The sequence below is a fragment of the Falco rusticolus genome, chromosome 2, assembly GCF_015220075.1.
Source record: "Falco rusticolus isolate bFalRus1 chromosome 2, bFalRus1.pri, whole genome shotgun sequence".
Classification (NCBI taxonomy): Eukaryota; Metazoa; Chordata; class Aves; order Falconiformes; family Falconidae; genus Falco; species Falco rusticolus.
This window is the reverse complement of record NC_051188.1, coordinates 7,891,157-7,903,597: the sequence shown is the minus strand read 5'-3', so window position 1 is coordinate 7,903,597 and position 12,441 is coordinate 7,891,157. Positions and strand designations below refer to the sequence as shown.

At 39.7% G+C, this 12,441-nt stretch overlaps 1 protein-coding gene across 20 annotated transcripts in view; it reads right to left on the bottom strand.

The window, feature by feature from the left end:
• Positions 1–12,441, bottom strand: part of DLG2 (discs large MAGUK scaffold protein 2) — a 1,049,324-nt gene that overhangs the window by 270,023 nt on the left and 766,860 nt on the right. For 16 of the 20 annotated variants that reach the window (XM_037377334.1, XM_037377356.1, XM_037377333.1 and 13 more), the window contains one exon: positions 10,511–10,666. The exons of the other annotated variants lie outside the window; for them this stretch is intronic. In XM_037377334.1, coding sequence (XP_037233231.1) covers positions 10,511–10,666 — 156 coding nt within the window. The remainder of the gene's footprint in view (positions 1–10,510; positions 10,667–12,441) is intronic. 20 annotated transcript variants of the gene reach the window in all.

Here is a 12,441-nt window from a genome sequence, read left to right as displayed (position 1 = left end):
TTTTTAAAAACGTTATTCCATGTCTTCTGTGTCTCATGTATTACAAATGTTTATAGCTATATGTACATGAAAATGAATTTAAGTCCTTAAGAAAACAAGTTCAGCAGTGCTTCACACCAAAACGAAAGCTTAACCTAAAATAAGGACAGTATTTATTCAAAGTCCAGGTTGTATTTAAAAACATCTCACTAACTGTATTTACATACATAAAAGTACTATATACATAAAGGAGAGTGTGTTTCCCACAGTTGGTTTTTTTTGTTTGTTTTTTTTTTTCTCTGCTATTTTCCCCATTTTCATAAACCCCTTTGTAATATTTGCGTTACCAGACTGAATCAGGGAACAACATACAACAATATCCCAAAGTTATGTTGAGACTTCAGTCCAACTCAAATATAAATAAGCGTCTTAAAGTTTTGGGGGTTATGATTATCACTACTTGTATCACACTAAAGTCTCCGCAGACAGATGGTTCCAATTATATAGTCAATATTTTCAAAAAGCAACAAATTCTTTTTTGAAATAGGAAATGTAATGAGTACTGATCAAGAAATATTTCTGCAGTAACATGAGAAATATATAACCATTTGGTTACATTTTTCCTAATGATGGTTGCATGTCCTTTTAAAAACAGTGAAGTGGCAGAAGAATCTGATCCCAATGTTTTAGCCTGTGGCTACTGAAATCAGTTTTCCCTTTACCATGGGAAATTATTATTATTCTCATAGACCCATAAAGGTACGGGTCCGTTCTGATAGTGTGTGTGTTGGGGGGGGGAGCAGAAATCTCAAAAGGAAAACAAAAACATGTCGAAATTTTAGCGCAGATCTAGGAGGTGGATCCCATCATGTCAGGAGGTTTCTTTAATCATAGTATTGATGTGTGTCTGACTATTCCATGAATGAGTATTTTATACTTTTTGGACAGCAGCAGTAAAGTGCTGTGAAATCAGAGGCTACATGAGATGAGGATCTAGTCTGACCAGCTCATTCAGTTTTGCAGCACCTTCCACAACAGTGTCCTCCAACAGGCTTGCGGTATCACTGGTCTAGCGCAGACTCAGCTGAGTGCTGCCTCCTGATTTCTCTATCACAAGCATATTTTTAGACATACCCTGTTCAAAGTCAGACCTTACCTGACTTGGCAAAACCAGCAGAAAAGGACATATTTGCAAGTATCTACATCTAGGGTTTTTGTCAACAGTAATAAATGGTGATAATTAAACACAAAATAAACTGGGGACCTGAGTCAGCACTATGTTACTCCAGTGGGATAACTGTAGTGTAAAACAAGACTGGCCCAGGGCTGCGAGAAGGTTCATTATTACTCTTATAGTTCTTTTGCATTTCCATGACAAATTACACTGCAATTAGAGGCCCCACCTGTTTTCCATGATGCCTCCTATCACTCTACTTGGTAGTAATGATCATTTTTTATGTACTGCAGAAAATCATGCAGTTGGCACCCGTTGGAAATACCTTTTAAATCCGTGGGCTGCTGGTGGTTCCTGTGGATGCGTATCACATATTTCACAACTGGACAAAATTGAAGTAAAGTCTTCATTTTCCAAGGTCATACAAGCTGTCAGCGGTACTGGAAAATTTCTCAGTCCCCAGCTTTTTGCTCTAACCAGTAAGCTTTCTTGCTTTTTTGAGCACAGCTACAACCCTGCAAATTATTCTTCACTCAACAGGTACAGCATAGGTAGCCACAGGCTAGCTTTGTTTACCTTGTCTCCACGGTAATATTTCATTTCTCAGCTCAAATAACTATCTCTTGGGGTAAAACCAGTAATTTGTTCTCCAGGTTACGTCTATTCTTGCTTTTTCTGATGAGCTGAGAGTCTAGCAATTACTGTGACAGATGGAGTGATGATTTTTATGATGTGGAAACTTGTCCACAGGAATGAAACTGCAATCTCCAAACCCATTTCTCATATTGGCCTTTAGACAGTTGTCAGGTAATAATTGTCATTAACTTCCATCACTGTGGACGAGATTTGAATTAGCAAATGGCTCCATTAGCTTGTTACTGTAGCAATCCCATGTGGAGTGACACATTCTGTCAATTTTTTTGTCAGTTATCCTGAATACACTTGAAGCTGATATGGAACCAATATCAAAAATGTGGGTTTAAATTTCTTGCAATACTCAGAAGCATTTGAATATTGTGTCTGGAGTTTTAGTGCTCGATCATTTGGAAGAACTGTTTCAAGGGGATTTTCAGAGACCAGAACAAGATGTTTGAGAGGGTGCTTAATGTATATTGAAAATAAACAATAATGCATCTCAGAAATGACGGTTTCAAACAAGAAAGTTATTGTGCAGACTTGGCTATGAACTGACTGGATTTTCATGAGCTAATCTCAAGCATCTCTCCTGCTTTGTATCTAGCCAGTAAGTGCTGTAGCCAGCATTAGGTGGTGAACGGTGCTCTCTGAAAGAGTCATCAGGCAAAACTTCAATTTTGAGGGACATGGTCCACCTCGCCCTCGCCATACTGGATGACTGATTGCCCTGGCCAAAATCCTCAGGCAGGAACCAGTTAAAAGTAGCCTGTGATACCTTTCCAGGCTCCTATTTCCCGTCTTCGTCTTCGTCATTCATGTAAAAAGGAGGTAGGAACTGGCATTGGGTGCTTCAGGAGCATTTCCTGTGACTGACTTAAAGACTGAATTTCAGAGCTTGCTTATAGGCATAGAAAGGAAGGAGACATCTTTCCTTTGTTCCCAAATGTCTCTCTGTAGGTCTGCTTGTAATTGTAACAGCAGGGAAATTTTAATACTAGTGATTTACATGTTTTCTTACTGAGAACTCATTTTTTTTTCTTTTCTAAAGATACAGTAAAGAAAATACTGCTACTTAACTAAACTGAATTAATATTTCTGTCCATTTTATGAGCTAAGATTATACAGTTTAATTTCCATGGGTGCAGAATATGAACAAAAGAGCCTCAGTAGCACAAAAAAGCACAGTACCTCTGAAAACCAAACCATATATCCCCAAAATATGAAACACTTCCCAAATGATGGAACAAAGACCTAATTTTCTTTTAAATATTTGATTCTATTCTGTTTAATTATATTAGTTATTGTTCTCAGTATAACTGAGCAAGATGTTTATTTTACTGATAGATAAAGCAACGAAAATAGAATTAAGTGATCTGCTCAACTAAAGAGAATTAGTCAGCAGCATAACTGGAAATAAAGCCCACAGCTCTAACCTGAAGCATCCCATCTTAACCTGAAAGGCTTCTGTAACTAAATAATTAAACACTTGAACTGGTGAAATTTTATGCCGTTACAGCTTAAGATTCTCCTGCAATCACCTCTCTCAGCTTTTAAAAGGTGCATCTTCCTAATAATTTTAATAATAGTGTCCAAAATAGAAGACTCCTCATTAAAAAAAGGAAAGAGCGTAAGAAAGTCTATAGGAATGTTTGTGCTTATTAGGGTCAGAGATTCATCGATGCAAAATAACATGAACGCCGAGGCTGAACGGCAGCACAACTTTTCTTTCATTAAATATAACAGTTACGTGACTGGATCATATACTTGAAAAGAACACTTGAGTCAGGATTAAAAAGAAATTATAGGAAACTCTTCCAATTAAGAATTTTTAATTTGTTACATGAAAGCGATAAGGAAAATTCACAATTAATTTGTATAATTTCCAAAAGATCCTAAATAATTTAAGGTTGGGCCGTGAGTCTGATTCACAAGCAGGGACAACCTACACTGGCATGTGGCATTTGAGTTGTAGGCAGTTAATCAACACAGTTGATGTCGATTTTGTTTTGCCTGATAATATATAACTATAAAATACTGCACTTCTGAGCTGCTTTCACAAGTAGCACAACCCCGTCAAGCATAATGAGTATGTAGTTGTAGGAATCTGGTCTGCATCTTTTCAAACACTGCAGTGTGTGTTCCTGCACAGAACAGAGGGAACAGGGCCAGGGTGTCCCCTCGGCACGTGTGCTGGTGACACCCCACCGGGAGGGGCGGCTGGTGCCCCAGGGGCTGCGCTGCCATCCAGCGAGGCCTGGGCAGGCCGGAGAGCCGGCGGAGAGGGACCGAGTGACCTTCAGCAAAGGCCAGAGCAGGGTCCTGCCCCTGGGGAGGGACAGCCCCAGGCACCAGCAGGGGCTGGGGGTGACCTGCTGGGGGGCAGCTCTGCGGGGAAGGGCCCGGGAGTGCTGGTGGGCAGCAAGGTGCCCGTGGGCCAGCGGTGTGCCCTGTGGCCAAGGGGCCAGTGGGACCCTGGGGGGCACCAGGAGGAGCGTGGTGGCCAGCAGGTCGAGGGAGGGGGTCCTCCCCCTCTGCTCTGCCCTGGTGGGGCCGCACCTGGAGTGCTGGGTCCAGTGCCGGGCTCGCCAGCTCCACAGAGACTGGGAGCTACTGGGGAGGGGCCAGCGGAGGCTACAGAGATGATGAGGGGACCGGAGCATCTCCCTGGTGAGGGAAGGCTGAGAGAGCTGGGCCTGTTCAGCCTGGAGGAGAGATGGCTGAGGGGGGATCTCATCAAAGTTTACAAATACCTTAAGGGTGAGTGTCAGGGGGATGGGGCCAGGCTCTTTTCAGTGGTGCCCAGCAACAGGATGGGGGGCAATGGGCACACTCTGAAACACAACAAGTTCCACCTGAATACGAGGAAAAATTTCTTTACCGTGAGGGTGATGGAGCCTTGGCACAGGCTGCCCAGAGAGGCTGCGGTGTCTCCTTCTCTGGAGACATTCAAAACCTGACTGGACACAATCCCATGCAACCTGCTCCAGGAGAAAATGCTTTAGCAGGGGGTTGGACTACATGATCTCCAGGTCCCTTCCAACCTTGACCATTCTGTGATTCTGTGCAGGTAATTCAAGGTTTTCAAGTTTATTTTTAGAAAGGTTTAGGTGCCAGAGTTAAGAAGTACTTGAAATGCTAAAGATTTGTTTAGTGAGTGAAGGCCATAGCATTTACATACCTAATTCTCACTGAAATCAGCAATAACAAGATGCTTCAATTCCCATCAGTATGAACACTGGTATTCAAGCCACCCTCTCTGATAACCAGTTTAATCTCTTAACTTGCTTAGGGGTTGCTATATGCTCTGTGCCTCTGAATGCCTAGACTTGTGTATAGATATGCCATAAAGCCAGTTATGAAAACAAAAAGTCACACTGTTCATTTTTTAAAATGTCACCTTATGGGTTTAGGGAGCTGCTTTATCAAGAGTTATTTTAACCAGGTATCTTTTATTTTCTAAAGATGTTTTTTTCTTTGTGACTATAGGATTAATTTGTTTCCATTGACATGGAATAAGTTGAACGTCAGTATTGCCTATTTTATTGTTCAAAAATCCACAGAAAGAGTTATGTACTTCCTCCCTTCCAGTGCTATTTAGTAGTGCTAGTTCACCATATGTAACATTGCTGTCCGTGGTTGGGTTGTGTAAAATGCAGATGGGAATAGAAGTTGATTCCAAGGTGTTAAAATAGGAAAAAAAGTACTGATCTACTCCAATTCTGATTTTAAATATTTAAGGATTCAGACCTATTCACCCCCTAAAAAAAATTTTCCAATTTTGTCATTATTATTTAATATTTTCACAAAAAATAAGAAAATGAATACAACTGAACAGTAAAAGTTCATTTTAAGTTCAAGAAAGGTGGTTGTGTTTATGTGGGGCAGGTTGAAGACTCAATTTCATAATATCATTGCTTTTTAGTGCTTGTTTAATAGGTCTCATTTTCAAGTTGCCAGGCATTTCGAAAAACTGAAAATATGGCTAGATGTGTTTTGGGAGATATAATTCCCATATTAAACACATGGGATTAAAAAGGGGATGATAAGTACTCCTGTACAATGTGAATTTCAATAAAGATGACAAGAGTGTCCCTGGAAAGCAGCCACACACAAGTACAGTTATATGCATCATTTTGACAATAAGCTTGCTCCCAGCAGGTTATTGTGAAGAAAAAGGCTGTACAGATATTAACAGATGAGAAAGGACACCGTAGCTGGGAGTGCCAGAGAAGCCCACCATTCACACCTTTTTCAAGTGTAGTTACCTTAACTTCCTGCTAGGACCAGTGAAAAGCGATCAGCACTTTCTCAGATGTCCCTTCATGGCCTGCGGAGAGATCCCAGGGATCCCTAAAATTAAGTGAGGCGACCACAGGCAGTAGTACTTAGCGTTGCAGACATACATTAGCCTGACTGCAGGGAGTACTGGAGTGTAGTGACCCCCACGTACTTATGTGGGGGCTGTGGGAATTCAGCCACGCATTAGAAGCAGCATCATGCACCAATCATTAAGATTCTGGACATTATAGTCTCCTTACCCATATGTCCTGCATACATTCCAGCACACTTTTGTTTGTGTGTTTGTTACCTTCCCTCCTTAATCCCTACTGGTGAGAAAGTTGTAGTGGTCTCAAGAACTGATGTCATTAATTCATCAGATACCTTAAAATCATATTTATGTTATTAAATAACACAAATTGCCATTAGTAATAGGATGGTCTTGTCCCGGACAAAATTAGTTTTCAAAGAAGCTCTATGAGATCATTGTTAAACCTCTTTTAGAGACTAGGAAACAAAGCATAAAATCATGAACTACCTTGTCTGAGACTGCAGATCACAGTCTCAGCCAGAACTGGGGTCTAGCTTCAAGAAACATGTATTGATTTAAAAAGCAAGCCAAATACTTTCAATCCAGGCACTCAAGCACCATGAGGACGATCTGCAAATTTACAAAAGCGAGACTAAACATGAACAAAATTTTCCACTTATTTTTATTTCCTTGGGAGGAGTCATGTTCCCAACCTTTTCTGCCATGACTACAAAGTCTGACCCTACCCTTAGTTCCTTTCCCTACATGTACTCAAAAATATCGACACAATCACATGATCAAAGGCTCAAGAAAAAAGCAAATGCCTATGGGGAAAAAAAAAAAAAAACAAACAACAAAAGACACCAACAGTATCAGGGCTGCCCTTTAGCAAAAAACATGATGGCAGCTAGAATGCCAAAGAGGTTTCAGTGAAGACAGGGAAGTTCTGGGCAAAACCAAAGTGTTTTTTTAAGTGTGTCTAGGTAGTGGTGAATGTAATGAAATTCTCAGTGCACAGACTGAGAACACATTTTGTGTTACATAATGCAGGAACAAAGTCTTGTGTTTGTAGGAAGAGCGTTACATTTATAAGCTGCGATTTCCTTTCTCTGCCAATAATCTTCTAATTATACACAGAATTGTCAATAATGACAGAGGCCAGAACATGAACACTCTGCATCCACGTGCTACTCTCAGAGGAAAACTTCCCACTCCAAAATACTCTCTCTGGTCTTGCCATCAGCGGGACAGATTTTCAGTTGTTGCACACTGACATAGCCCTGTTAATATCAATTCACACGAACTGTTAATTCAGTCAAAAACCAAATTACTTTTATCCTAAAATGGGAGTGTATTGGACTAGACCTCCAACCTCCCAGGAGCCAACAGGCCACCATAAAAGCAAGGGTTATAAACTTGAATTTATTATAGACAAATAAGACTTTGGCCTATGAATTCTCTTTGCCTATTAAGTTAATGAGCCTTGACAAAACAATCATCTGAGGAGTAGCTGACAAATTATCTGGAGCAGCAATTTGAAAGGCATTGGCTGGCTTACAAGCATTCCATTTGGGAGAGCATGGTATCATGTTCCTCTTTCTCTGGAAGAGTTATTTGTCAAACCAAATTTCTTGCAGTTCATCAGCAGATTCTCAATATCGGAGCACTGAGATACGACAATGACTGCAGTTACCAAAACAAGTAAAGAATCCCTGTCCCTTCCTCCCCAAACCTGAGGCTGACAAATTCAGATGAAAAACGTTTTCTAGGAAGACTGCAGGAAGCCAGGGAGACATCTTTTTATATTTGACTGGAGATCATGGAAGTATATAATGAGGAGGAATAAGGCTTTGAGGAATTCAGGTGAGTAAAGGGAGACCTTTCCACATACCTGGTCAATATTTGGAAGATTTTTTTGTAGTACAACTTCCAATAGAGATGGTGGTATCACAGCTGTGGATTTAAAACAAGGTCTTTTTATGGATTAATTCTTCCAAATATTCGACACGATACAGCCCTGAGACACATCTCCTTTGTGACATTTTAGGACTGCATACAAAGAACAGTTCTGCAAAAATAGCCACTTGGATTAGGGTTAAAATGGGATTAATGCTTTTCTAAAAACTGTTCTCCAAGTGTGAATACTGAGTCCATTTTGAAATCAGATCATGTATATGTTGGAAAGCTATCACTTTCCTCACTAAAGGCATTTGCTGAAATATTATTTCAAATGTCTTCCTCCATGGTCAGCTATTCAAAGAGTCCTGTGGAAAAGATGACAGTATTTGAGAACATTGAAAACTGTCATATTTTCCATCTGAATGTTCTTTCACAGTGGGAAGGAAGGATAAATTATAGCAATCAGTTGCCTCTACCACAGCACGTAGCAGAGCACAGTGCAGAGCATTTAACCGTGAGTTGTGTCTTTTCTTATCTTTTGTGTTCTTTTTGTCATTTTTGTTGGACTGTTGAAATAAACAAGCTGATTAAATACACAGGAACTAAAGCTCCATTTTACATCAAGGTAGAATGAAAAGAAATGAAACCTTGTTTTTAAAGAGAACTGTTAACTGATACTCAGTAGAACAAACCCCAGCTTTTTAAGTCCTGACATCAGGTCATCAAATATTCAGTCCATCACACAATAAAGCAAAAGAATGTAGAGAATTATATCTTCAGGTGGCAAAATAGCCTAGTTACATGAGCACTCCAGGGCTCCATCGATTATTGGCATCTGTGTAACTGGTCTGCAGGAAGCAGCTTTAACAGATTCACCCTTTCCCCCCAGCCCACCTCCTGACAGTCTATAGAGATTGACCATTTAGCAATGAATTGCATCTCTGTGTTTAGCAAGCCACAATCTAATCATCAGTGATCGCAATACGCATCTCCATGGCTCCAAAATCCCCTAAAGCCTGCTTGTTCAACTTTCTATTTCAAGCTGGTCCCTTGCTTTCTAAAGGGAGCATTTTAAAAATACAAGTCTTTATATCTCTTCTGTTGTCTGGCTCTAAACACACAGAACACTTGTGATGCTTACAGATAAATTACTCACATGTACACTGGACCTAAAGACCTGAAGTCGTTTGACTCCTTTTTGGCTGGTTATTTCCTTTAAGACAATATTTGCATAGAAATTAAAATATTATTAATAGATCTGTTAGTGCCTGGCACCCTTCTGGAGTTATTTATAACTTTGTAAAACATTACCCTTATCAGTGTTTGTCAACCAAATTTGCACTGGCCTGAACAGCTTGACTAATCACTTTGTCCACTGATTAAGCACCTTTTTACAAATTCTGGCAGGTACACAATTTTCATCCTAATAAACTGAGAGCTTCTGCATGGTCTTCCCACATTTGTTGCATTCTTGATTAGTATTTGTCTTATTGTTTTTTAATTTAGCATTCTGTTTCATAGCACAGCTGTTTTTCTAATCCCTGGGGTTTCTTTCCTGTTAATGTATCTTACATTAGTATCCATTTTACTTTCCACTTACACACTTCTGCTCTTCCCTTTCCACATTACTATTTTCTTTGAAAAGTGTTTTCTGTAGAATATGTCTATGATCAAAGCTCTAAACACAATTATTTTTATTCTGCTCTAGAATATAGAAGATGAAAGTTTTTTTCCTGACAAAGGAAGCACTCGACGTCTTGAAAACTCATGCCTAACTCTTCCTCTGTCTCCCAAGTCATGTTTGCAAATAGTTTACTACTTTCCTAGCAGACTATAGAAGGACAGTTGGGTTATACTAACATACAGTTTTCGATAGTATGTTTTTATTAAATATTTCTCAGGAGGCAATAATTGCCAATATTTTATAGAAACATCTCCTATTACTTCAGTTATGGAAATGTTCATCATTTTAGGTTTTACTAACTGTCCTCTCAGAGCACAGCTGGCCTAGGGAGTGCTAAATTTTAGATGTATTCTCAAACACAGCTTGATGAAGGAAGTGATTATTTTTTGCTCAATTTCTCTGAACGGCTTAGGCAGCCACTCTATAAACCTGAAGATGCTCAGTGAACAAAGTATGCACAACACAGAAATAAAATGACTGAATCAAACCAAATGACTACAGCTTTCAGTGAAGTCTTAATCCTTTTCCATCCTCACAGGAAACAAACACTGAACTCGGTTGTAAAATGTGATACACCTTATGTAATCTATTGTAGAGCACCATTCCAATGGATCAAAACATTGCCTGTGTTCATCACTGGATTTTGGATGACCAAAATTATATACCAAGGTAGCATATATCTTCCAGTGGTGCGGATGTGAAAGCATGGTTAAAAACAAGCACAAGCTGTAGAAAAAGAAGATCTACTGTGAAAATGCAAACTATGAGATTAAATCAGTGATGTTCATGCACTCTAATGAAGGAGGTGAGGAAGAAGCGCATGCAGTACCTGGTGATCTCAGAGTCAGGGAGCAGGCCTACGTGGTAGTGGGGATAGGGAGCTGTAAGAAGGAAGCTTTTGTCACACTCGACAGGGGAATAGTGCCTAGGAGAAGGTGGTTTATCACACAGTTTGTTCACAGTGCTGTAAACAGGTTCAGGAGGCCTGGTGATACAGAGACAAGAGTAAAAGATCAGGTGCGTATTAGTGGCTGAGAATATAGAGAAAAATTTAAAATTTTAATCATTTTAAAAGCATGCATAGCAAATTTGTCGAGACCTTCTCAGTAGGACTTTTCTGACAAGTAAAGCGTGCTGTTAAAGGAAACATTAGAATTTGATAACATAGTATTATGGCATACAAACAACTGCATATAAAGATATACATAATATAAGTGGGCCATAAAACTGGCTTAATGGGAAGTGTGGCACTGAAAGGGAATATCTTATCTTCAAACTTCACTGGTGAATTTCCCCACATACTCTGGGTTTTTTTGTTTTCTTTTTTGATCTAACTTTGCTTCTGCACAGCTTTCTGTGATCTTAATTTCAGGCATTGCATAGGAGAAAATATGATGCTTATTACCTGAAAAGAGGCATTTTTTACCCATTAATTTAAGAAAGATGAAGTACATGAAATACAACATACTCCTGCCCTGATGAGCTGGGGCTTTGCAAGTAGAGCTGTGGTCAAAGTGAGCCATGTCCTATAATAACAATGATGGTAGCAAACTGTGTAAGCAATTAATCTCGTTTCTAGAGTTCTTTGCTCTCTTTTCAGATTTAACCTTCAAAGTCTGATTATGCAGACCACGTCTCAAACTGCTAACCTCGTTGACGCTACTGCAATCACACTTGCACTGCTGCTCCAAATTACAGACAGCAGTCTGTAAAGCTGGATGTAAAGAATAGGATCCTAAATCTGACAATGACAATTTTTCTCCTGCTGCCTAGAGGCCAACCACTTGGGAGAGGCAATACTTACCATAAACCTCCCAGGAAGCCGCCTGGGTAGAGGGGAGAAGGGGATGCAGCCTTTAGTACCAACCAGCCAGGGATCCACAGGAGACGACCAGCAAACAGTTTTCAAACAAAACGCACCACATACATAGCACATTTCCCATCATGCAACTTCAACAACTGTGTTGGCCCCAGCAGACACCTCTGGGACGACTGGCAGAGTGAAACCTGACTTATAATTTCCAGACATTTCTGTTCTAAAGAGTGCCAAGAACCAACTGCTGTCAGATCCTCACTTCTGCCAGAAGATCCAGGGCATGACACTGTCTTTAATCACAGCAATACAGTATTAGCTAGATGAAAATCTTATTTCAGAAGCCTGAAAATATCAAGAGGCCAAGCAGTTAATGGACTCTTTTTGTTCTTGTGGCTGCACTGTGCCTCACACAGGTTCACAGGTACCCAAATTTATTAGTCGTGGATGGCACTGGCAGATACAGAGCACATTTTCCTTTGTTGTTAGCTTATGGGTTTGTCCTTTGGGGGAAAAGGAGTAGCTGCTTTATTTAAAAATTGGTCTCACTCAATGCTAATGACATTATTCATAGCAATCTGACATTTTATTTGAGAACTCTCTGTGCCTGACTTTCCCAGGGAAAACTTTACCGTTAAAAAAATGGCAATTTAAGATTACCAAATATCAAAACAGAAAAGCTGTCACTCGTTTGGCTATAAAACAGTCTGTCAAGTATTTAGTAAAATCCCTTTAAAAATGTTTAAGGTAGCAATTCTTTTCTATCAGCATATTTCACACTTGTTTCAGAGGGTTGGATTTAATGATTTATTTAGTAAATAAATTGCTGCTTTCAATACAAAAGAAATCCAGAGGAAAAAAAACCCACTTCTATTATTCAACTTCAGACCAACAATGCCTTTTATTCCCTTAGAAATCACTTTTGCTTTTAGGCAGTATATTAAAGA